Genomic DNA, 27,007 nt, shown 5'->3' with positions numbered 1-27,007 from the left:
TTGAAATGAAAAATTTGAGTTAAAAACAAATTATTTTCAAAACTTTGGTGTTCATTTTTTGGTGTAATGAAGATGACAGTTTCTATCCTCTCTCCCCACCCTTGCCTTTGCTCTTGATTTATGTGGCAGAATTTTTGGTTAACACTCAGTTTTGCCAATTAAGAGCCATGTTTTGCTTTACTGACCATGATGAAAAATTGGAAACTAGATTTTCCGTATTTGGGGATTATTTGGATTTTTGAATCAGTTTCCATTACCAATAGGGATCTTGTTTACTGCTGCTTAGTGATTGAGATCTATATAAAAATATCTGTATAAAGAAAGAGACTGAGAAGACTGACACAAACAATTCACCCACTGTATCTCGATATGCTTTGCTATCAGGAAACAGTCATTTTAGGGAACTGTATATAGTGAGTTCCAGCAAGATTACATATTTACACAATTTCCTGCTTTCCGTTTAAGTTCCTGAAGTCCGGTGGGATTTAGGTTAAGAAGAAGGATATTAATTTCCACCTTCTACCAGATCTGTGATGTCTGATCACCTAAATCGGGGTGGGTGATGATTTGGGCAAGAGGGCCACTTAATGGGAATTAATAAGTTGTTGAGGGTTGTGCGTAAAGTATTTGGTTTTCACAATAGAATTGTGGCATTTATTGTATAACAAATTCATGATATAATTTCCACGCAAATTTGCACACTTATAAATATGCTGCGAAACAGGTATTCACATGTACAGTGATCATTTTTTCATTCATTCAGTTTTTATTGAGTGCTTTCAGGGTGCAGAGCACTGTATTGAGTGCCCTTTTTTCTGGACATAGTGGGCTGGGTAGAATCCACTGAGGGGCCAAAACTGGCCCTCAGGTTGTATTTTGCCTACTCAGACCTGAATACGGAAAGATAGGTGCTGTAAAAATTAAAATAAAGTGTTCTCAAACTTTGAAATGTTTTTGACGATTAGATGGCACATCTCTCCTTTCCTTGGTGAATAAAGGGTATTTCTTGGTAAAATGCACTCTGCTAGGACTCTTCATTGCAAGATAAAATCCACAGAGCTTTATTGGAAGAGCATCATCCCCAGATCACCTATCAACATGTAACTGTGTTCACCTTTGCAGACCTTAGGTTTAAGCTGATACCAGGACCAAAGGTTAAGACTCAAGAAACCAAGTCTGAAAGACTACAATTTTTCAAATCAAAGCAATTTACTGCTAAAAAGGCAACAGAGCTATTGGTATCAAACTGTGACAGGATCCTGGACCTATCTGTATTTCCTCAACAGGAGGACCAAATTTCAGAATCTCAAATGCACTTACACTCTTTTAAGGGGTGAGCTTTCAGATGGCTTGATATTCTTACATTTATTGAGGTCATCTTTGGTATGTGCCTGGCTGTTCTCCACACGGAGCCTGTCCAGATGCTTTTAATATTCTTGGTGCCATAGCCCCCCAAAATGTAAAGGAATGTTCTACCAACTCTGTTGTACTCTCCAAAGGTCATAGTACAGTGCTCTGTACATATTGAGTGCTTAACAAATACCACTGATAATGTTGATGGTAAAAATCCAATCTGCTTTTTCTCTAACGGAAATTTTGTACTGAAGTACTGTACTTTTAACATAAAGGAAAATTATGTTGAAGTCTCTGAAATCACTTTTTCCATTCTAACGTCATCAGTTGTTCTCACCATAGATCATAATGCCTTGTCCTAGAATAGAAATGAGGATGAGAAACTCCTCCAGTGTATTTACTGAGATCATGGCAAATTTTATCAATAAAAATGTGCTTCCTCTCGGTATGTAAAGGGGCCTCTCTCTAGAAACAATCATCTTTCTCTCTTTCCAAGTGGACAAATTTTACTGTTAATAGCAATAGCAATAATTGCAGTAAAAGAAGTTGATATAAAAAGGAAATGCATTTAGTTCTTAAGTCAAATGAGTGTCAATAAAAGAAATTTCTAAAGCATATTCTTAGTTAGTTGCTTTGCTATGTTCTGGCTTTTAAAAATAAATTGTATCTAGTGCTTACTAAATCCTTAAGTATTGTTGCTTCCCCTAATAAACATTCTGGTATTAATTGGTTCTTGGAATCACAATTGCAATATTCAAGCTGGCTTGAATAATTTTATTTAAAAGGCGATTTGCCTCAACCCTAAAAGGTATTTTACTAATCTCTAACTCGTTTTTATCACAAATGCTAGTAGGTATCACTAGCGTGACAGATTTACTCTGTGTATACCTCGTCCTAATTTTGCACCTGCTGACAGCCAGTTTTAGAGCAATCTACAGTGAAGAAGCATTGTTTACCCAAAGACCGTTTTTTCTACTCTTTTATTTTAATAGTGAAGGTAGTAGTAATAATCATATTTATTGAGCACTTACACTGTGCAGAGCACTGTACTAAGCCCTGCTTCTCTCAGGGAGCTTTTCATAGAGGCAGAGGAGATACACTAAAAAATAAGTGACAGGTAGAGGAAGCAGTGGAGTATAAAGTTATGTACATAAGTAAAGCAGTGTGTCATGGTGAAAAGAGCATGGCTTGGGAGTCAGAGGACCTGAGTTCTCTTTCCGGCCGTGTCACTTGCCTGCCGTGTCACAACTTTTTCGGTGCCTCAGTTTCCTCATCTGAAAATTGGGAGTTTAATATCTGGTCTCCCTCTTACTTAGACTATGAACCTGCTGAGGGACAGGGACTGTTTCCAACTTGATTATCTTATATTTACCCCAGTGCTTAGCAAACAATAAAGGCTTAAATACTACCATTATTATTCAGTGCTGTTGGAGGGGATGGGGAGGGTGATAAGTACCTAAGTGCATAGGGAGTTTATAGATAATGCAGTAGGCTGGAGAGATGATCAGTTAGTCAGGGAAGACTTCCTGGAAGAGATGAGATTTTAGTCCTCTGGACTGTAAACTCGTATGGGCAGGGAACGTGTTTGCGGATTCTGTTGTATGTTCCCAAGAGCTCAGTATGGTGCTCTGCACATAGTAAGTTTTCAATGAACACGATTGATTGACAGTAGACTTTGAAGATGGGAGAGTGATGGTCTGTCAGATGTAAAAGAGGAGGGAGCTCCAGAGGGGAGGGAGGGCATGAGGAAGAGGTTAATGGTGAGAGGCAAGAGCAAGGCACAGTGAATATGTTGTTAGAGGGTCAAAGTATGTGGACTGGGTTGTAGTGAGAGAGGAATGAGGTTAGGTAGGAGGGGGAGAAATATTTGTTGTGGACTTACGGAAATACTGTAGTTCATTTTACTCTAGTTAAAACTGACTGTATTTTTGACTTCATTCCATCAAGACTCTGGCGTAGCATGAACTGCTAGAGGTTGGGTCTGCCTGGCTCAGAAATAAGCTTAGCAGTTGTTTCTTGGATACATGCCTTCCTAAATTGTATTTTCATTTTCAGGGTAAAGGGGCTGGAAAGAAGAACAAAGCTCATCATATTGCCAAGGAGATTATGAGCTCGGAGAAAGTGTAGGTATTTATGTTGAAATTAATAAGCCTTAATAAGCCTTTGAATCAGTCAATCAGTCAATCGTGTTTATTGAGCACTTACTGTGTGCAGAGCACTGTACTGACCGCTTGGGAGAGTAGAATATAACAACGTTGATAGATACATTTCCTGCTCACTACGAGTTTATCTCATCTGTGGTGTCAGTCATGCAATTTTAGTAACTACATATCTCTTTGTGTCATTCTACAGGTTTGTGGATGTGTTGAAACTTCTACATATTGTAAGTATCTCCCCCGAATTTGCTTCAGTTCTTAAAGCCCAGTGTTGTTCTTCCTTACCCCTATTGCGATATCTGCTTAACATAATGAATCTGCTACTTGTTAGGGTGCATGTATTTTCTGATATATAATATGTAATCATCTTAAAAGATACTTTAGTGTCAGCATTCCAAGGTCTTGTTGCTTCTCATAGGCAGTATAAAAAATGCTTGTCATTAATTTTTTTTGCACAACGCACATATAATTAATTATGAAGTTTTCACAAACACTGAAAAAGGAAAGTACTCCGGTAATTTTTATCTGCCTCATCAACAAAGAATACAGAAAAATTGATCTGTTTTAAAGTTTCTACAAAAAAGATGTTATTGTTGTGGTAACCAGTATGAATATACGTGTTGGAAGATACTTCTAGAAAAAAAGTACTGATATCTAAATATTTTCCCATGATCCATGAAGGCATTCTCACCTTTATCCTGTTCTGCAAGTTCTTACAAGTACTTACTTGGTTCTTGTAATTAGAGTGTGCTATTGTCTTGTAATTGGCAAGGTGTAGTTGTTTTGTGGTATCTTGATGCTTGCAATTTGTAATCTGGGAACCTACATAGATGCGATTTAAATTAAGTGTTGATATGAGAGGACGGCTGGAGAATTAAATAAGATTTATATGACTGCCCTGAGGTTCTGGTGCTTCGCCTCAATGATTTTGAATGGATATTTAAGTCAAGTTGCACATTTTAAAATAATATCATTTAGTAAACCGACAAAATGTACCTGTAAATCTTCTGAACTCTTTTGTGAGGTTTCTTATAACCTTCCTCATTTTTTGAATAGGAGGATGATTCATATTTACCTTATGAGCTTCTTGTTTTATTTTCCCCAGTTGGGAATGAGGCACACACATTCTGTGTCTGAGAAGTCTCCAGGACAGGGAAATGATAAAAGTCCCATTGGAATATGAGAAATTATAATTCTATTCAGATGGAAAAAGTCCCAGAATCTCCCACATACCCTTTGAGTTAACATGATGGTATTAGAGTCCAGTGAGGCATTTTCCCTGAGAGCTCTAAATTGGGATTGCTTTAGTTATATATAACTCCAAATTAGGTCCAAAATTATACTATCCTGTATTTAAGAATGCAAGGGAAGATGTAAAATTAGGAAAATTATTTTTATTGAAGACAGTATACTATTTTGAATGTGACTGTGAAGGTGACTGACAATGAATTTTCCAGTAAATAATAATAATTGTGATATCATAGTGCTTACTAATTGCCACAGTCCCTGTCCCACATGAGGCTCAGTCTCAATCCCCATCCCCATTTTACAGATCGGGTAACTGAGGGCCAGAGAAGTGAAGTGACTTGCCCTAGGTCACCCAGCAGACGAGTGGCAGAGCTGGGATTAGAACTCAGGTCCTTCTGACTCCCAGGCCTGTGCTCTGTCTAGTAGGCCACGTTGCTCTTTCACACTCAGGTGCCAACTCCCAGGGGAGGACAGAGTCATGTAGGTTGTTGTCCCCAAACGCTCAGAATCGGAACTACGTAGGTAAATTGACTAGCTTCAGTGTTTTGGGTAGTGAGGGCAGCCATGGCCCTTTGGGTGACTGGGGCACACTTTGAGACTGGTCTCAGGGCTTGGGTTCTTAATTCAGCTTCAGCTCATGGAGAACTATTGAACCAGGGCATGTTATCATCTTTTGGGGGCATCTCTGTTTTTACTGGCTGGGTCTCTGGCTGTGGGTGGAAGACTTTTCAGTCCCTTGGAAGCTCTGCCCCAAGTTCAGTCCCTCATTCATAATGAAGAGTCAGCTCCTGTGTTTGCCCCCTCATGCTCCAGAATGCCATTGATAGAAGACTCTAGAGCTCGTTGAGGGCAGGGAATGTGTCTACCAACTCTGTTCTATTGTACTCTCCTAAGCGCTTAATACAGTGCTCTGCACACAGTAAGTGTTCAGTAAATACGACTGATTGATTGTTGAATCCACAGAGGAAGGAAATTCTAAAGATGTGTCTTTCTTGGAAAATGCTAGGACCTGAACTATGGTGACCTAAGGATGAGAATACTCAACTTAAAGAGTGCAAAGAAGGAAAATATTTCTTCAGGCAGCTTTCTTTGTGGCCATGTGATCAGATGTTGTGGGTCATTATTTTGTTTGTGAAAGACCCTTAATTTTCCCCATTTTTAGTCCTACTCCTTTTTGGAAACAGCTTTGCCCTGAGTTAATCCAGGAATTGAGGATTCTGTGTATTTTTTAAAAAATAACATCAAGCATCCTTTAACATTTCATGTAGTTTACAAATACATCCACGATGAGGTGTTACAAAATGAATAATATTGAATTCAAAGACAAATTGGACTATTTTATAGTACTGATGAATTTTTTTTTATGGTGTTTAAGTGCTTATTGTGTGCCAGGCACTATCCTGAGTGCCGAGGTAGATACAAGGTAATCGGATCGGACATGGTCCATGTCCCACATGGGGCTCACAGTCTTAATCCCCATTTTATAAGTGAGGTAACTGAGGGACAGAGAAATGATGTGACTTGCCCAAGGTCACACTTTTAATTATAAAACTGCTTTGTATGCCATCCATTTACTATTATGAGAGCCTAGATTTGTCAATTTAGTCATACAAAGATTCTCTCTTAGGAATATTTACCAAATGACATCAAATGTAGCATTTTGCAAGAGTACAAAGGTAGATTATGCACATCTGTCACTAGTTAACTAAAAATTTGACTCTTGTAACATAAAATGCTACAAAGTCTAAGCTTTAGGTTTTATGAGCCCTAGGCTAGGGTTCGTGGTTGTGCCTTAATGACCTTAGCTTGTCTCTTCTTTTCCATTCATCCAGTGCCTCTTAGAATATCTTCTTTCTAAGGTCAGTAAACTCTCAAAGATAAAGAGCTTATCTCTCAAATTTTAAATAATTTCATTCAGCCTCAATTTTCATGGTTCCCAGACACTAAACTGTTTCACCCTCATGGGCCACATTCTCTCACTGAATGAATCTCATTGTTCCTATTGGATTCATTTTACATTATAAAATTAAGGGGGTGTGTGTGTGTTTTCTCTTTGGTTATTCTGATGTACACTCATGTTATGAGTTTGTGCTTATAATTCATTAGTCTTCCAAAGGTCATGTTCTTGTTAAAAGACTTTCCCATGATCACACATTCCTAAGCAGTGATGCTTAATGAATGGTCATGAATGATACCTGAAACTTCTTCCTTTTACTTGATGGATTGCCTTTTGTGGTGATGTACTAACTCCTTCAATCATCCTGCTACTGCTTTATCTTGACACTTGACATCTGGTTACCAGGAGAAGAGAAAAACAGTAGAAGGATGCCTGAAGGAAGCTCAGTATATCACCACAGGAGACAATCTTTCATACAGTCTTTCATAAAAGGACATTTGTCTTCCAATTACAAGGAGAAGAGAAAGGACAGTCCTTGCACAGCCTACTTATTGTAGCTAATGTATTCTCTTATCCCACAAAAAGGGAAAGGCCAATCAGCATTATGATTGGGAATTTCTGCTTTTAGGGCACAATCCAATGTTCTATATACCATTTATTAGTCACTCGTTCTTGGTGCATTAGGAAGGGAGTGGCATACTTATGAGACCAGAGCCTTGTAGTATCCCACTCTGGCTCCCTTTATCTAGTCCCTCCTCCCTTTAGCTGCCCTCAAGTGATAAACAAAGAGAGAGCAGAAAGGATTTTGCTGATGGCAAGGTCATCTTTGCCACTTAATTGGCAATACCTGATCTCCCTCGTACTTAAACTGTGAGAGCCATGTAGGACAGGGACTCTGTCTGACCTGATAATCTTATACCTACCCTATCGCTTAGTATAGTGCTAGGCATATACAAAGTGCTTAACAAGTACCATTAAAAAAATCATCACCCCAAATGATCAGTACTGAGATCTAGCGAAAATTCTTGTCTTCATGTATCTCGATTAATTAAGTCTTGAGACCAAGTTCTACTGTGGTCAAAACACCTTCCTCTTAAAATGGAAAAGGTTTTGGAGGGTGATCAAACTTATTTCAAACCTAGAAGTGAAAAAATGAAACAATACTTGCTTTAAATATAAATTTTCAACTGCCACTTTTATGCCCTAGCTGGACAATGAATAAAACCCATGTACTGACATTTTTCAAAAACAATAGTCATTCACTCATTATGTGGCTGAGCTCTGTGGTGGACACAGATAATAAATCATACCTAGTCCCTACCCTCAATGGAGCTTATAAAACTAAGAGTTAAGGTGAGCAGTTTCTTTACCTCATTTTACAGGTGAGAAAACTGAGGCACAGGAGGGTTGAGTTGCCCTGAGGCACAGAAGGGTTGAATTGCCAAAGGTCATTCATTGTGCCAGTGGAAAAAACTGGGAATAAAACTCGGGTCTTCTGATTTCCAGTCCCATTCTCTTTCCAATAGCCCATATTACCATGCCCAATATCTTTATATTTCTGTTTTTAATGACAGGTTGGGAGATCACAGACTCAAATCCCATCTAAAATATATTCAAGGCACCAGTCTATCCAAGCATCATGTGACTTGCTGGGACCAGTAGATAAGGGGAATCTAAATCATCTGTTGTCATGCCCTGAAGCCTTTAGAGACTGGTCTTTGTGCTGGTGAATCTGTTTTGGTTGCCTTTGGCCTCTCTGGGATTGAATTTTCTTCTATGGCTAAACAGGTTTCCTTGCATGATGAGCAGATTGGCAGGCATTGTGCTGAATGGGGAGAATAAGTGATTTAGCTGCTGAGGTCTGCTACCCAGTGTCACAGCCGAGGAAATATTTTCTAGTCGGAAAGAAATGTTACCTTGCTGCCAGAAGGGAAAGTGCATTCATCACTCCCTGGGTCAGAAGAAAGGGCAGTGCTCTTGGTGCTACAGAGCAAATAGGTTTGGAATCCAAATTCTAGACATTCCTGTACTGGGAGCAAAGAGCTCAAGCGAAAACCAATAGCAGGAAAGATTCATGACCTAAACAAGTGTAAGGGATTAAGAAGGAAATTACCGAAGAGTATTTTCTTATTAAAAGGCCACCATTTCACCTTCTCAGACATGTTTTCAGGCAGGGGTGGATTGTGGATAATGCAGGAATGTACAGTCTGGATTTTTTGAATGATCTTTGGCTTTCTGAAGTAGTTGAACCTGATGTTGATTAGAAATTTTCTGCTGAGGTCATAGATACCTCAATTGGTTGTCCATATCAAGCCGGAGCTCCTAAGACACTCCATCAACTCTTTCTTATGAATTCTCTTCCACCAATACACCTCAGTGTGCACTTTTAACCTCACTACATACACCTTGTTCCCGACTCTTCTTCTTCCACAATTTTGCTCAAACCCTTCTTTCCTGGAACTCCTTTCTCTTGCAGATCCATCAGATCATAGCTTTTTCCACCTTCAAACCCCTCCTGAAAACCCACCACCTCCTCCAGAAGCTTTCCCTAACTCATTTTCTCTCCCCAGATCATTTGCTCCCAGTTACTGTCTCATCAGTTATGTATTCACAGCAACCTGTAGCACTGTGTACGTATTGATTTATGTACACAGCTATGTGAGCACTGTCTAGCCTTCCATTCTCTTTTTCCTCCCATCCCTAAATTCTATTGTGCACTTTCCCTGTTAGAATTCATAGAGGGCAGGAATTGTGTCTCTTCTTTTGTACTCTACCAAGCAATCCAGTATAGTGCATTCCAGTCAATCAACCATTGGTATTTATTGAGTGCTTACTGTGGGCAGAGCACTGTACTAAGCATTTGGAAGAGTGCAGTACAACAGTCGGGAGACATGTTCCCTACCTACAAGAAGCTTACAGTCCAGAGGTGTTTTGAGTCTCGAGGCCTCTTAATAGAGGGTATTGACTTATTAGATAGTCCTCAAAAACCACAATGATTTTGAAGAGGCTACACCTATTGAATCCAGAATGTGAATGAAGCCTAGATAGTGAAAAATGAATACATAATTTTCCATCCCTTTCTAAACAGAGTAGAGGAAGGCTCCATTCATCGTGTGTAACAGTATGGTGGGCTGTGTTTTTAAATGTGGGAGAGAACGCTTTTTGTGAGTAGCAAGGAAGGAATTCCTGATGGGTTTGGTTCCCTTGTTGAAAGGTGTAGTAATTAGAGTTTAGAAACACATTTTTGTATAATTGCTTTTTCAAAATTAGAAAGCCTACTTAGTGTCCTAAAATGTCACCTTCAGGCTTAATATTTAAACTTGTGGGCCAGTGTTTATAAGAATCCATCAATAAATTGTCTTATGCTTAACATTGTACTTTCTGATATGGGTAAACACAAGTGTGTATCATGCTGATAGTAGGACACACCCCATACCTTTCCCCTCTTAGCCACTGATGTCTGAGCAGTGTTCACCCTGAATATCTAGGAACCTGAAATGGTGCACTACTTTTTCTTTTCTGTTCAAGTCCAAAAGATCCTTTCTTAATCGTACTCATAATCATGGATACAGTCTTGCCATTAGGAGCATTGACTTCAAACCAAAGAGCAGTGCTACTTCTACTTTCTAATATTCATCTTTATGTAATTTGGGTTAGTTTGAAAGTCACCCTGTCATTCATTCCTAAATGAGAATAATACTGGCAATTTGATATCCCACAGTAAATCAAAGCCCATGAAGAAAAGCTACTTCTCTGTTAATTGCCCCATTATATCTGGATCAACCTAATGATTATTTGATACTTCTATATTAATCTGTTTTAATCTTCCTCTGAAGAGTTCTGATTTTGGGGTGTTCTTCTCTAAATGGCTATATGTCGTTTTTCTTCCTAACTTTTTAATTTTGTTAATACGAGTTCTATAGTATGCCTTCTCAGTGAAAAACATCAATCACTACAGAATAATAATAATATCAGTAACTGTTAAGCTCTTGATGCTAAACCCTGAGGCTGATACCAGATAATCAGATTTGACAGGATCCCTGCCCCCACACAGGACTCGATGTTTAAGGGGAAGGAATAACAGGTATCTGTTCCTCATTTTACAGATGAGGAAATTGAGGAACAGAGAAATGAATTACTCAAGGTTACACGAGAGGAAAGTGACAGAGCCAAGATTAGAATACAGTTCTGAAAAGATTAGTCCAGGTTTTTTTTTCCCTTTATTCCGTCATTCTGCTGGAGAAATAGAACAGTTCACTAATGACTCTCCAACAGGAAATCTGGCAGAAAAAATAATGATCGGGTTTCTGTGCACAATAGCCTTTCCACTGCCTTTGAAGTAATCAAAGCATTAGAAACTTCTCGGTGCCTCAGTTACCTCATCTGTAAAATGGGGATGAAGACTGTGAGCCTCACGTGGGACAATCTGATTTCCCTGTATCTTCCCCAGCGCTTAGGACAGTGCTCTGCACATAGTAAGCGCTTAACAAATACCAACATTATTATTATTGTTATGCTGAATGCTGAATTCGGGGGGCTATTCACAGTGTTTAGGCCAGAAACATTTTCCAAGCTCAAAAGACTTTTCAAGAAGCTTAGACCTGTCATGTAGTGTTCATTCTATGTTGTCTAAAGCATTACCCGTCACTTCGTTGTAAGAAAGGCTACATCATGGGTCTGGGCTGGCTTTATAGAATATATTGCCGGAATCCGAGAAAAGCAAGCAACTTGGAAGCTGGTAAACACCTCCAGTTCTCCAGGTAATGAAGTTTCGTAAACTGTAAATTGGAAATTTAACCAAGAGTGTTTATGTTCAGGAAGTGGGTTTCAAGGCAGTACCTCGTGAGACCCCCAAGAATATAAGCAGCAGTTGAGTGATTATTTTGCAGTGGTAATTTTTATTTGACTTTGACTCTGATCCTCTAATGCCAACCTACTCATTGTACTTTGATTTCATCTATCTCATCACTGACCCTACGCCCATGTGCTGCCTCTGGCCTGGAGCTTCCTCCCTCTTCATATCTGACAGACGGTCACTCTCCCCACCATCAAAGTCTTATTAAAAACCCTTCAAAAGGTGAGATAGACAGGATCAGGTTACAGTGAGAAGGTTGGCATTAGAGAGGAGCGAAGCATGTGGGCCGGGTTATAGTAGGAAAGCAGTGAGGTGACGTAGGAGAGGACAAGTGCTCAATTAATTGACTGAATCCGGAGGTAAAATAAATTTGTAGCTTTACAATATCCCTCTGAAGATTTCTTGGCATGCCTTACTTTGATACTTTGTATTTATGTGTAATGGAACAAGAAGCTTAAATTTCACGAAATCAGTGACACCTTTTCTCTATTTAGTCCTCAAAACCTTTGATCAGACACTATCTTTGATCATTTTCACATTTTGTGAGAGCATTAATTCTAGTTGCAAGAGGACAGAAAAAATGAATTTTAGTTGGATTGAGTAGGATTCTTCAAAATAGGGCATTTAGTGAGCTAGAAAATAGTTGCTCTGAATGATCTGCAAGGGGAATAAATTGCTGTTGACTTAATGAGGCCTTACCCTTTTGCATTCATAAGCAGTGCGAGAAGCTGGTCTGCTATCTGGACTGACAGTGCTTGGCACATAGTAAGCGCTTAACAAATGCCATAAAAAGATGCATTTTTCTAATATCCTAATTAATAACTTCCAAGTAGTTTTGATATGGATCCCTAGCTATATATATGATTGCAGCAGAGTGGATGACAAAAATTTAGAAGTGACTCCTTGATGGAAAAAGACATTTTATTATAGTAACATCCTTATGTCACCATTATAATATTAGAAATATGGGAGAGCAAGTCTTTTTGTGAATCTTGAACTCCAGAATGACAGAAAAGTAATTTAAGTGCATAATAAATATAACTACTTGACTGAATAGCAAAGTAAATATATACAAATAAGAAAGATTCTGAATTTTATTTTATTTGTACATCCGTGAATATTTAATTTTCACATCCAAAAAATGTGTTAATGAAGGCATTTTATTAATCTAATGCCAGTGTGGTATAGTAGATAGAGCACCGGCCTGGGAGTCAGAAAGTTGTAGGTTCTAATCCCAGCCCACTTGTCTGCTCTGTGACCTTGGGAAAGTCACTTTACTTCTCTGGGCCTCAGTTACCTCATCTATAAAATGGGGACTGAGACTGTGAGCCCCATGTGGGACAGGGACTATGTTCAACCCAATTAGCTTGTATCTATCCCAGCGCTTAGTACAGTTCCTGGCACATAGTAAGCACTTAACAAATGCCACAATTATTATTATTTATTTACTTTGTACAGAACACTGTACAAAGCTCTTTAGTAGAATGTATAATTCAGTTGGTCGACACGTTCCTCTCCTCAAGTCTAATTGGAAGATCCCACTATAGAATCCCATGGGATCTCCATTTGAGAGGCATGATCTAGTGTGAAAAAAGTCTGGTATGGGAATCTGAATTCTAGATCCAGTTCAATCATTTGCCTAAAGTGTGCCTTGTGCTTCAGTTTCCTCATCTTTACAATGAAGATATTATATGCCTCTCTCTTTGCCTTCACAGTGTTAGAGTGAGGGTAAAATTAGATAATTAATCTGAAAGAACTTTATAAATTAAAGGTATAACTCACTTGAAAATACTAGAGCATTTTTGAGCACTATAAGAAATAAAGCAGAATGTCTTTATCTGGCATGGAGACAAATTATCTTAGTATTTTTTAAAAGCACACGCAGAACTCCTACAATTAACCTGATGGGGAAGTATCCCCAAATATGAATAAGATGGTTAGAAATGTCTAAATGAAATTGGATTATCGACCAAACTAGGAACTTTAATTTGGTTCAGCTGATTTACAGCCAATTTTCAAAATGGGAAAAGAAGCAGGTTTGAGCCTGGTAAAAGTCTCAAGACTTTTCAGATGTTAAGGTACTTTTCCATTCATTTCATTTATACAGTGGCATTAGAGTTATTTTCATCTCTCTCGGTTAGGTTAGCTGTATTTATACATTGCATATGGGATTTAAGGAGATGTGTAGGGTTTTGGTATTACCCCAGAAGGCTTTAGGAATATCACATCTAGGTTTTAAAGTATTGTGTTGCCTTCTGTTCTGAATAATGAAACTGGTAATGGAGGAAATGTACACTTGTACAAGTGTACAATTTCAGTTCTGCAAGTCTCCATGGGAAAGACAGCGTTGCATTGTTGGAGGGGGAAAAAAATGTTTCAGTCGAGTGTATGTTGTTTATTTCCCCTTGTTCTATGACAGGATTTCCGGGATGCAGTGGCCCATGCTTCCAGGCAGCTTGGCAAGCCAGTGATTGAAGACAGATTCCTGAATCAGATCCTGTATTATTTGCCCCAACTTTATGAACTCAATAGGGATCTTCTCAAAGAATTGGAGGAGAGGATGTTGAACTGGTAAAAATGAACAAAATTCACAAAAATCAATTCACAGATTCTAACTTAAATCCCAGAGTGCGATTTAAAGCACGTGGAATGAAGCCACTGGGCACCCTCTATGTACTTTTCACCTCTAAACTATCTAAGACGGTTGTCTTAAAAAGTCGGGATCTCTTACGTACACACTCAGCTAATTTTAGATGCACAAATACTGGGCTCTGAACTATCCAGTCACAACTCAGAAAAGTGTTGGAAATCATTGTCAGCTGTCCCTTCAAATCACTGGATCAGTATGTGGCCGCCAAAAGAAGGCCAATGATATAATGGTCATCTTTGGGAGCAACATAAATAATAAAACAAGAAATGGGTATTGCACAATTAAACACTCAGATACCGTGGGCAGTCCTGGTCACCACATTTTAGGAAGGACAAAATGGAGCTGAAGAAGGTATGGAGAAGGGCAACCAAGATCATTTTGGAGATAAAAGAGCTTCCTGTATCAGGTTGAACTAAAAGGATTAAGATTTTGTGGCTGGAAAGACAAAGGCTGAGATAAGACATAATTGAAGTTAACCAAATCATGAAGGGTTTTGGCTGGGCAAACTCAGAATTATTGCTTCCCAAATACCAGAGTATCAGAGTAAGTGGGAACTCATTTAAATGGAGAGAACCTGTGTAATAATCCATCAGTGGTACTTATTGAGCACTTACTATTACTAATAATTATTATGGTATTTGCCAAGCACTGTACTAAGTGCTTGGAAGAGTGCAGTGCAAAAATTGATAGACACATTCCCTGCACATAGGAGTTTACAGTCTGTTTTGTTGTTTTAATGGTGTTAAGCACTTACTTATGAGCCAAGCGAAAACAAGCTGGGGTAGATACAACCTAATCAGGTTGGACACGGTACTTGTCCCATATGGGGCTCACAATCTTAATCCCCATTTTACATATGAGGTACTGAGAAGTTCAGTGACTTGCCCAGGGTCGGATAAGTGGTAGAGTGAGATTGGAACCCAGGTCCTGCAGACTCCCAGGCTCATGCTCTATCCACTAGGCTATGTAGGTTGAAAATAATCCAGTAAAATGACAGGCCTGAAAGAAACAGCAATTAAGGGAGGCAGGATATTACTAGAGGATTTGGTAGAAAATCATCCAATGATGTTGGAAGAAATGCCTGCATACCCGCAGTGTCAGACTCAGCAAGACCACAGCATGAGTTTTCCTTAATGTGGGTTTTTGCTAGAATGTACCCTTCTTGGTCAGTAAATCAGTGGTATTTGAGTGCTTACTGTGTGCAGAGCACTCTACTATTTGGGAAAAGATAACAGACATGATCCCTGACCTCAAAGAGCTTGTATTCTAGTGGAATCAAGAGACAAACATGAAAATAACTTAAGATAGGGGAAGCAGCAGAGTATAACTATATGTACAGACGTGTGGTGGGAGTGGGGTGAGTATCAAAGTGCTTAAAGGATATGGACCCAAGTGAATATTAATATTCACACATGTATTTATTTGTGTCTCTTCCCTGCATGTAGGATGGAACAACAGAGAATTGCTGATATATTTGTGAAGAAGGGACCATACCTAAAAATGTATTCTACCTACATCAAAGAATTTGAGAAGAATGTGGCTCTGCTGGATGAACAGTGCAAAAAGAACCCTGGTTTTGCTGCTGTGGTTAAAGATTTTGAGGTAATCCCTCTCTTCCTCCCCCCAACCCCCATTTTCCCTTCTTTCTATATCCTATGGGAAGTATGGGAAAAACGAATTGAGTGAAGCATTTTTTCCATGCCCACCAAACTAAGGATGAGGCATGAAAATCTTGGTTTTCAATCAGTGATATTTATTGACTACTTATAGAGTACTGTCCTGAGTGCTTGGGAGAGTATTCATTGTATTTAGTGAGTGCTTACTGTGTGCAGAGTGCTGTACTAAGCACTTGAGTATAATACAACAGGTTTAGTTACGCTCGTTCCATGCCCACAGTGAGGTTATGTCAAGCTTTGTAAAAATTAGTGACATGTACAACACAGAACACAAAATCCACTTTTGTCTTCTGCCTTTATAACTGCTCCTCCCATTCTAACCATTGCTCACCCTAGGTTTGTGAACCAGATCTGACTAATGAGACCATATATTGGGATTTGGGGAAGTTTCAGTATAAGTTGGTTGCAGTGAAATTTTATTCTAGGAAAGCTTAATTTTAAGCCTTCCTCTCTACAATTTTAGAAAGCCTGTGGTTTTCTGGAAAGTTTTATAGTATTCACCTTGCAATTTCAACTTGTAAAATGAAAATAAAATGTATACATGAATGCCTAGCTCATTATTTTTTTAACTAAGGGTAAAATACCGTAATATTTTATATGAAGTCCTACATGTTTTCTTCTTCTGCCCAAAGAATTAGGTAACCTATTACACATGGTAGTACATCCAAACCTAAATTTTTGACTCAGTGCACTTTAAGGAAAAGGCAGGTATCCAAATGTGTAATCCTATCTACAAAGCCAATAGGTGTTTAGGTGCAGGTCTTTTCGGCACAGCCATCCAGTTTTTTTTTTTTCCATTAGCAAGTGTCGGTGTTTATTTTGGATGGTTGTTTTCCAGATGAGCCCTCGTTGTGCAAGCCTGGCACTCAAGCACTATCTGCTCAAACCAGTTCAGAGGATTCCCCAGTACAGACTACTGTTAACAGGTACAGTCCAATTTTCATGCTGTTTGCAAACTAACAAGGCACCATTGCCTGACTCTTAGAAAATGTCACTCTTTCTTCTTCTTCAGGACCTAGGGTCCATCTAGTGCCACCTCTTTATATTTAAGCACACCAAGCAAATGGTTGCATTTATATAAATATGAGGAGCAGCCTGGCCTAGTGAAGAGTGCACAGGCCAGGACTCAGAAGTATCCGGCTTCTAATCCTGACTCTGATACTTGTCTGTTGTGTGACCACAGGCAAGTCACTTGACTTCACTATGTCTGTTACCTTATCTGTAAAATGGATATTGAGACCGTGAGCCCCACATGGGACATGGACCCTAGTGCAGTAGGTGCTTAAGTAATATATCTACTAGCATTACTTGTTACTTTAAACTTTCCCACACCCCTCTTCACGGTTGGCCTGTGGACCCTTAGAGCAAGGCAAAGTGGCCCATGGACCAAATTACCTATGCTCCCTTGATCGAGTGTGACATATGACTACATACATATTTCTTTTAAATAAAGTTGACCCCCTGGCTCAAAGGTTATTGAATAGACTTCAGTGAGCCAGAAGAAAGGAGATGCTGTTTGACCCGCGTAGAGGAGGATGCATAAAGATAAGCATCCATTTAGAAAAGATTGTGGTGCACAATCCTTCTGGCACAGGGGCAACTGTGGTAATAATAATCGTAATAATGTGGTATTTGTTAAGCTCTTGCTATGTGCCAAGCTGTACTGTACTGTACTGAGCACTGGGTAGATGTAAGGTTAAGTTGGACACCCTCCTTGTCCTACATGGTGCTCACAGTCTAAGAAAGAGGGGCGATAGGTATTTAATGCACACTTTACAGATGAGAAAGCTCAGGCCCAGAGAAACTGACTTGGTCACTGTAAAGGCAAGTGGCAGACCCAGGATTAGAATCCGGGTCTCCTCATTCCCTTTTTCTTTCCATTAGGCCACTGTGGCTACTTCAGTCACTGCTGGAGAAAAGGCGGAGAAAAACTCTTCAGCACTATCCATTGCCACTGTGGCTAAACTGCTTCATCTGGGCTACAGCTGGGAGTTTCTGACCCACCCAGAAATTAGACGTAGCTGTTCCGGGAATTCTGATTCTTCGCCAGTTTTGTAGCAGCCAAGCTGTTATGGCCACTTGCCACTCTCCTGTACCCCCTCCTCCTACCCTGCTTTCTGCTGCCTACAGCGGCTAAACTTGGGCAGAGTAAGAGGACAATGGGAAAAAGTGGAGGAGGTCAGTCTCACTTAATAGTTTTTGCGTGCCTGCTCTGTGTAGAGAATGGTTGTAAGTGCTTGGGAGACTACAGTAGAATTAGAATATTCATTCCTTCAGTCATATTTATTGAGCTCTTACTGTGTACAGAGCACTGTACTAAGCCGAAAGTACAATTCGGCCACAAATAGACACAATCCCTACCCAACAACGGGCTCACAGTCTAGAAGGGGGGAGACTTGAGGTAATATGTCAGTCTTTCCACAGTCTAGAAGGGGGGGAGAATATGAGATCCCTCCCCTCAGGTATCTTAGTCTCCTCCTCTCCTCATATTTCACCCCGCTCTCTGTCTCCCTTTTTCTTCCTTGATTTTCTCTTACCTTCCCCTACCTTCCCCTTTTCCTGCTTGGTGATCCTCAAATTCTGGTCACCTATAAACACATACAGTGTAACTTAGAAATGTCTCATGCTCCATTATCCTCTTTTCATTTCTTTTAGCAGTAATTGAAATATGTACTCCAGAACTATTGTCTTTGATAGATACATTCAGCCATCTAATCTAAAACTTAGTGGTGGATTAGATTGTTTCCACAGTTTGGTTCAGTTGTTATTAATGGCAGGGTGGTGCTTTGGTTTCAAATGTCCAGGGAGATGGATAATTCTAAAAACATAGTATAAAAATACTTTTCTTTTAATCAGATTGATTGAAGCAATAAGTCATAGAGTTCAGGATTCTTGCTAAATTAGTCATTTCATAACACAATTATAGTTGACTTAGTTTTATTTGTAGGATGAGAAAGCAAGTACTTATTTAGATTGATTTTTGTTCTTTGAAAGTCATTTAATAATACATTAATTTCTTCTTTAATGCATATTTTCACTTTGTATTTTGGATAAAACACTGTTAGAGAATTAGGGAGTATTCATCCAACAATACTGAGTAATTGGAAGGCAGTGCACTGTCAAAAGAATGGCTGTACGTGTGTGTGCAATGTCGGTCAAACAACTTCTGGTACAACACAAACGCAGGGTTTGTCAGGAGAACTGGGTCTATTTTGTTCTTAGGAAGTGCAATTAATCCATGGATCCCTCTGCAGTTAACTCACAGGTTATTTCTGGTGTTGTGTCACAGAACAGCCATTTTTACCAACTTGAGCATCCCAGGGCATCAAGCGCATGGTACAATACAGAATGGTGGAATTGAGGTCACATAGAAGCAGTGTGGCTCAGTGGAAAGAGCCCGGGCTTGGGAGTCAGAGGTCATGGGTCTTGTCAGCTGTGTGACTTTGGGCAAGTCACTTAATTTCTCTGTGCCTCAGGTCCCTCATCTGTAAAATGGGGATGAAGTCTGTGAGCCCTATGTGGGACAACCTGATTGCCTTGTATCTACCCCAGTGCTTAGAACAATGCTCAGCACAGAGTAAGCACTTAACAAATACCAACATTATTATTATTAGAGATCTAAGTCGCCACCTAGCTCTCTGTTCGACTCTGTCTAAAATACTGCTGCATGGTTTAAGGACAGTTTATCATCAGTAAAAATGATAGTTTTTGTTAAGCGCATACTATGTGCCAGGCACTAGTCACAGTCCCTATATTCAAAAACTCAACACAGTTTTAAGGACAAACAGTAGTGCATATGTAGTAAGTAGAAAACTTTAAGATCTGGTTGGCCTGTGATTAAGCATTATTTCACTGTGGGTATCGATAAGCAATTTTCCCATCCTCCTTGATAAATATTATCAGTTCCGTGGTGACCCAGTTTAGGTATCCAGATTATCACAAGCTCAAGACTTGAGAGTTAGCCCTGTGTTGATTTCAGCACCACCAAGGAGCCCCTTTCCAGCCTATTGTCTATTGGGCTGAACCCCCAGCTCATGTGAATATCTGTGACTAAAATTGATGAATTATCTGTAATGGAAATCAAAAGTATTATAAAAATGTGTTTTTAAAAAATTTCCGTATCATTCAAACTCCAGAGTGAAGCAACAACTGGCATGTTCTTATAAGCTTCCAAAGTATGTGGTGAAATGTGGAACTGGAAAATCAATGCACCCACTCAAAAAACATGCTGAGACTTGTGTTTTAAAAACCATATCAGGTAGGACGAGGGGTTTGGTGTTATAATAATTGTAAGGTGATTAGTACCTAAAAAGAATATCTCTGCACATAGCTACAGGGAATAGAGCCAGAGAGCAAAAGGTTGAAAATATAATGCCATTAATGGCCACTGGAGAAAGAAAGGAAGACAAGGAGTGTTTTATCTGAAGGAATCCTGAGCAGCTGGGGATTATCTGGAGCTTCCAGGCATAGATCACACAGGATTCCACTGACTGATGCTGTGATGGACTCTGAGCCAAATTTCCCCTGTACTTTGGGAGACTTACAAAATACCAAGATAACAATTCTTGTCAGTTCTGAGAGAGTGGGTGCGGTTCCTTAAACCATCCTTAAAGGGTGGGATGAAACAGAATTTGTAAATTGAAGCATTCTGTTTCTGTTATTTATGCAGTCATCCTATTATTCTTATTCGTCATCTGAGGATGTGTGTGAGGGACATTTCCCATGTGCTAAAGATTTTCTGAACATGCATTGATTTCTACAAATTCTTAATAATAAGACTGCATTCCATTCAAATCTGTTCCAAGAAACCTTTTAAAAATCTTCGATGGAAATGTTCAAGGAAAGATTGGGGGACAGGGAGTAGGAAACACTCTGCATGTATCCATCTGAGATAGCTTTCCAGCGATTTTCAGCGCCAACACATTGCATTCGTGGTTTGACAGTCTAATGATCAAAAGAGGGCACTCCATGGTGGAGAAGGGAATGTGTGAAACCAGGACCCTAGGGTTCATTGTTGTCAGTGGTGTGGGGAGAGAAACCAAGGCCAGAGAAATTTCTGCAATTTGGGTGCTATGCCCTCTTTTTTGTATCTTCACACACATTTCTACTGGTCAGTAAATATAGGTTGAAGGAATGGAACACCTTTCCTCTGCAGACCTGGCATTTCTGTAGTCACACCATCCTCATTAGACGTTCTACCCACATTTCAGTTGGGGAAGTCTGAGGTATCACAAGGTGTTGGACTTTTGGTGAAAACTGCTTGGAGATCTTTGATGTCAGCCAGGTGTCAAGATTTCTGACTCAGAAGACTGTTGTTACTTCTGAGACTTTTAAAATGCAAAATTTAAATAAGAAGCTGGTGAGTGATATTATATGGAAAATGCAATAGAAATACCCCTTTGTGTGTATAAATGTGTCATATGATTAAGCTGTATGAGCTAGGGATAGAATGAGTAGAGAAGGCAACCTTTATTATAAAGGCTAAAACTCTCATACTAGAATTTAGCTGGGCAAAAGTAAATACTCTGTGATCCACTTTGAAAAAGATGATTTTCTACAATTTCTTAACTTTAACAGATATTGTTATATTATTGTTATAACTATTATTATTATTATATTAAGTTATAACTATTATTATTATATTAAGTGCCTATGCTACCAAACACTGAGTGAAGTACTAAGGTAGACATAAAATAATCAGATCAGACACAGTCCCTTCCCCACAAGAGATTCATAACCTAGGAGACAGAGCAGATATGAGTCACAGTGACACAGAGAGGGTGAGTGACTTGCCCAAGTTCACCCAGTCCAACATTGGCATAGCTGTGATTAAAGCAAAAATCTTGAGAACTGGGCATTCAAACAAAATTTATGCAAAAATATATCAGGCAATTGTGGCATTTGAAAATGCCCTTCTCCAGTATAATACCTTATTTTTCAGAAGCCTACATTGAAAAATCTTCAAAGCAAAAGTTCAATAAAATTTTTATTCAAAAATAAAATTATTCTAGCTGTTACTTTGGGATTTTTCATATGATTTTTTAAATCTCTACCAAAGCATTTGTACCACCTTGTATAAAGTGATTTACGTGAAATTCTTTCTCTTTGATAGGGTAGAGAATAGTTTCGATCTTGGTATTTAGTAAAGCAAAACACTCTTAATTATAGTCTATATATCCGAAGAATTTTCTCATCTGAGATTGACATGTTTTAAAGCTTTGTAATTTTGATTGTGTAGATCAAGTGGTTTGATGCTTGTTAAAGCAACCTATAATTTAAAATAAACTGTTTAAACCATAGATAGTCACCTTTTTCTGTAGTCCTTCTTTGCCTCTAGGTATGGCATTAATCTAATAAGGCTTTTGAAGTCCAGAATTTGCAATGAGTGTGTATGAAAAGTCAGCTATTACAATCATCTGTTTAAAAATTCTCCTTGAAGCTACAGGTTTTAGCTATGGAAATTACCCAAAGGTTATTTCAGCGTTTAGGGTTGTTAAATGAATCCACTGCCTAGAGAAATGACACTCTGTGAAGAAGCGTTGCCTAGTGGAAAGAGCACGGGCCTGGGAGTCAGAGGACCTGGGTTCTCATCCCCGCGCCCCCACCTGTCTGCTTTGTGACCTTGGGCAAGTCACTTCACTAATCTGTGCCTCAGTTACCTCATCTGTAAAGTGAGAAAGGTATGAGCCCCATGTGGGACATGGAGTGTGGTCAACCCGATTAGCCTATATCTACCCCAGTGATTAGTACATGCTTGGCACACAGTAAGCACTTAACAAATACCATAAAAAAACTTGTTCTTAAAATAGTTCCCTCTTCTATAGTTCAGACTCGATTCCTTTTATACATTGATTTAGTTAATAGATAACTCTCGGCATAAATCATTCCCATTAAGTAGTGTACTGTTGGTGAAGTGTTAGGATTCAGCATGTAAAACAAACTGTACCTTTTATATTCTGTACCTGTAGAGGCATGAGTACATCTGTTTTTCTTCTATAGAGTCCCTCTTCTTACCTCTTTCAGGCCAGAAATGTGTCTGCGATTTTGTCTTTATTGTTGAGACTTGTCTAGGCAGTTACAAGAATAATCTATTGCTAAAGATTTTCCCCATATAGTCTTTGTCATAAATCATGTATAGTCACCAGGAAGTGTTCCAGTCTATGATGGTATGTCTGTTGTGTTGTGAAATTCTTCTATGTTTAAGATCATTTTGAAGTTTATATTTGTCTGTGCATCCCATAGACATTCTTTGGTAGCCTATGAAGAGAATTATGAAAATCATATTTACCGAGAGGCCTATCAATTCTAGACACTGTTCCTTCAGCAACTTGGGTCAGATTATTGTGTGCTAGGTACAGTATTTTTAATAATTTAATTTGACTGCATGACTGCCATTCTTATAGTCTGGTTTTTGAGCTCTTCCTCAGTTTCCTGTTTTTGCCTGCTCCCAAGTTGGCCTATGGAGGTCTGGCTCGAAAAGTGATAGCCTCAATTCAGAACCAGAGTGACCCCTCCTTCCAGGCCCATGACTGGCCCACTTCCACATTCTTTCCTCAGAAGGAGAAGAGCAAAATCAGAAAGGATGGATAGGAAAGGCCCTGGCCTAATGGTAGCCTAAGGACAACTGGCCCAGGCCCAGTCCCAACTCTGTCGATTAGTCAGTCAATCAGTGGTATTTGTTGAGCACTTACTGTGTGCAGTAAGCACTGTACTAAGCACTTGGGAGAAGATAATATATCAGAGTTGGTAGATGCATTCCCTACCTACACTGCACTTAGAGACTAGAGGGGGAGACAGACATTAACATATATAAATTAAGTTTCAGTTAGGTGAATAATTATGGGACTGAGGATGCAAATTCAAGTGCAAGGGCAACATAGGAATGGAAGAAGAGGAAATGAGGGCTTAGTCGGGGAAGGCCTCTTGGAGGAGATGCAGTTATCAGCTTCCCCAGCCCCTGTAACTACAAGGAAACTTAGCCTTGGTGAGATCAAGACTGGGCCAGCCACAGCATCCCTAAGTAGATCAGGGGGACCTGTCCCCAGCGCTGAGTTGGCTGGAGGCAGAAAAGCTGTCCCTGCTCTTCTCTCTGTTCATGTGGGGAGAGAAATAGAAGTAAGAATGTGGTGGTGGCCAGAACAGAAGCTACAGTAAGTTAGGCCTTAACTCTACCTTTCCTTTTCGTCCTTCTACTCTTCCCCTGTAGAGGACATCCATAGGTTGGGGTGAGGCATTCCAGGTGGAGAGGGAGAGTAATGTAAAATAGGGGTCCTTTCCTGAGCACACAGTTTTCCTATTCTGCTATTTCTTCTTGGTGATGTTTTTAGCATCCTCTCCAAACATACAAATATTCCTTTTCACCAATTACTTATTTTCCTTTCTGAACCTGAGTGAATGTTGGTGATTACAAGGTAAACCATTGCAGCAAGAGCATGCCATTTCTGTTGGTGTTTTCCACCCTATGATTTTTCTGATCATGTTAACTTTTGGCAGTGGGACAATGTGGGAAGAAGAGTAACATGATTAGATGCTCCAAAATCATACTTTTTTCATCATGACCTTCCAGTGCTTTCCCTCTAAATTCACGGGGTACTACATACTGCATTTTCTATGCCTTTCCCCGCAAAGGTTTCATCTGAAGTGCAACTTGGTGTTCTAAAGAGACTATATAAAGGGAAAGAGTTTTAAAGGATAATTATGCCTGGCCAAGAGTTCCATCTGGTGGCTGTAGATTAGATTTTTTTTGGGGGTGGTGGTGCCAGAAAGTCTTGTCAATTTCTATTTTCTGGGTAGATTGAAAATAAAAGATGCCAGGATATTTCTTTGGACTCACCCTCAGTCATAATATTTCACTAATTTGGTAATATATGAGTGCCTTCTGGTGCACAGCTGTGTACTGGACTCTTTCTAATTGTCCCTTCAAAACCTCAGCATTCAAATGTAAAGAAACTGAATTGGCCATGAAATCATGACTCCAACTGAGCAATCATTCCACATTCTCAAGGAGTCCTTTAATTGTATGGTTCTTGCTTTAATGAGCTTACATTTGAATGTGGGAAAAATGGGGGAGGCAATACCCAGAATCTATGCATACAATGGGAGCAAGAATAGAAACATAACTACAGTTACATATTCATACTGATATGCCCCCGAGTAATCTGAATGGCTGATGGGCAGATATATCCAGGGGAGGAAGGGATTAGTTGGGAATGCCTCCAGGAGGAGGTAGCTTTCAGGGGGGTTTTGAAGATTGGGAGAGATATAGTTTTGCTGACTGTTTCCCTAGTTGAAGTTGATATATGACCATGCTTTGCACACAGTAAGAGCTCAATGAGAAACACTATCGCCTAGTGGATAGAGCATAGGCCCAGGAGTCAGAAGGACCTGTGTTCTAATCTGGCTCTGCCACTTGTCTGCTGTGTGGCCTTGGGCAAGTCATTTCACTTCTCTGTGCCTCAGTGACACCTCATCTGCAAAATGGGGATGAAAACTGAGTGCCCATCTTGTATTTAACCCAGCACTTAATACAGTGCCTGGCACTTAGTAAGCCTTTAGCAAATACCATTAAAAAAAGTAATACAATTGAACGGAATGTGACCACTGAAAGTCCAGTGCCGTTCAGGTCCTGCAAATAGTGCATGATCTCTTCTACAGTCATTCTCTCTCTGCCCATGATAAGGTAGTGCCATTTTCACTCTCACCAGGCCTGTGTGGTGAGAGTCCTAAATGATGATTAATTTGCCGGATGCTGAGACAGCTGAGTTGTTTCTCCAATCAATCACTCAGTTAATGGTATATTTGGAGTGCTTACTGTAATAAGTGCTTGGAAGAGTACAGTAAAACAGAGTTAAGAGACCTGTTCCCTCCCCACAAGGAGCTTAGAGACTAACGGGGCAGAGAGACATTAAAATAAAATCACAGATATGTACCTAAGTGCTGTGGGGCTGAGGGTGAGGTGAATATCCAGTGCTTTAAGGGTATAGATCCAAGGATGTGTGTACTAATAATAGTGGCAAGTTAAGGAGCTTTGAGGGCAAGTGACTACAGGATTGGAGCTGAAACTGAAGATGAAAGGTCTCTACAGAATGAAATATATAGCCATATCTACTGGTTGCCTTTCGTCAGGGCATTTGTCAAGTACCAACTCTGTGTGTAGCATTGTACTAAATACTTGGGAATATATATAAAAGATATAATTTAAAGAGTCACTGCCCACAAGGACATGACAATATAGGGGATTAGAAAAAAGTGAGGAGTGCAGAAGTAGAAAAATTACTAATCATCATCATTGTGGCATTTATGAAGTGCTTGCTTTGGCCAAGCACTGTCCTAAACACCAGCACAGGTATAAAATAATCTGCTCAGACACTGTCTGTGTCCCACATGGAGCTCACAGTCTAAGGGGGTGGAAGAGCAGGGATTTAATCTCCATTTTACAGATAAAGAAAATGAGGCACAGAGAAGTTTAAGTGACTTGCCCAGGATCACACAGCAGGCAAGTGGCAGACTCAGGATTTGAACTCAAGCCCTCTGACTCCTTTGCCCTTCCATATTCTAGTAATAGAAAAATGCTCAATGTTTAATTATTCCCTACAGCTCTGCTCCACCAGCCATGGGGAAAGATGTCTGATGGGCCTGGGCGGTGCAGGGGGGAGTGACAAGACCTTGAACTGAGTTAGAGCCATGCTCCCTGCTTCAACCAACAACTTGGTGGCAGCTGGTGCGTTGTAACTGAACCACTACTGGCATGCCGACAACTTCAAAACATATACTACTGAATCTGGCTTCACTTTGAATCATACAAATATATTCTTCAATAGTTATGTAAAAAAACCAAATGAACAGGAATAACTTACATTTGCAAAACCAGCCTTGAATAAATGTTGGCTTGGTTCCTTTATGAAATAAATATATCAGTAGCAAGTTGCTCTTGGCCTCTGCCAGCATGTGCCATCTAATCTCTGATTCAATTTGATGTCATTTCTTAATATCTGTCTTCTTTCTAGTACTGTATATGCTAAATCCATTTAAGATTACTTGGCTTGTCAATCTTTAGTTTTCATTGATTAATTTTCTGAGTCCTCAGCATAGATATTGATCTATATTAATATAGAGAGAGCTTATTATATGGAAGCAGTAGGTCTTGAAGGAACTTAGTTTTTAAAATTTATG

The 27,007-nt window shown here is 39.5% G+C and overlaps 1 protein-coding gene across 1 annotated transcript in view; it reads left to right on the top strand.

Moving 5' to 3' along the window:
* FGD6 (FYVE, RhoGEF and PH domain containing 6) overlaps positions 1-27,007 on the top strand; it is an 81,874-nt gene that overhangs the window by 34,231 nt on the left and 20,636 nt on the right. The window contains exons 4-8 of the mRNA XM_029079108.2: positions 3,409-3,476; positions 3,706-3,736; positions 13,929-14,080; positions 15,605-15,761; positions 16,674-16,761. Coding sequence (XP_028934941.1) covers positions 3,409-3,476; positions 3,706-3,736; positions 13,929-14,080; positions 15,605-15,761; positions 16,674-16,761 — 496 coding nt within the window. The remainder of the gene's footprint in view (positions 1-3,408; positions 3,477-3,705; positions 3,737-13,928; positions 14,081-15,604; positions 15,762-16,673; positions 16,762-27,007) is intronic.

Source organism: Ornithorhynchus anatinus, chromosome 14 (genome assembly GCF_004115215.2).
Source record: "Ornithorhynchus anatinus isolate Pmale09 chromosome 14, mOrnAna1.pri.v4, whole genome shotgun sequence".
NCBI classification, from domain to species: Eukaryota; Metazoa; Chordata; class Mammalia; order Monotremata; family Ornithorhynchidae; genus Ornithorhynchus; species Ornithorhynchus anatinus.
This window is presented reverse-complemented; position numbering and strand designations above follow the sequence as displayed.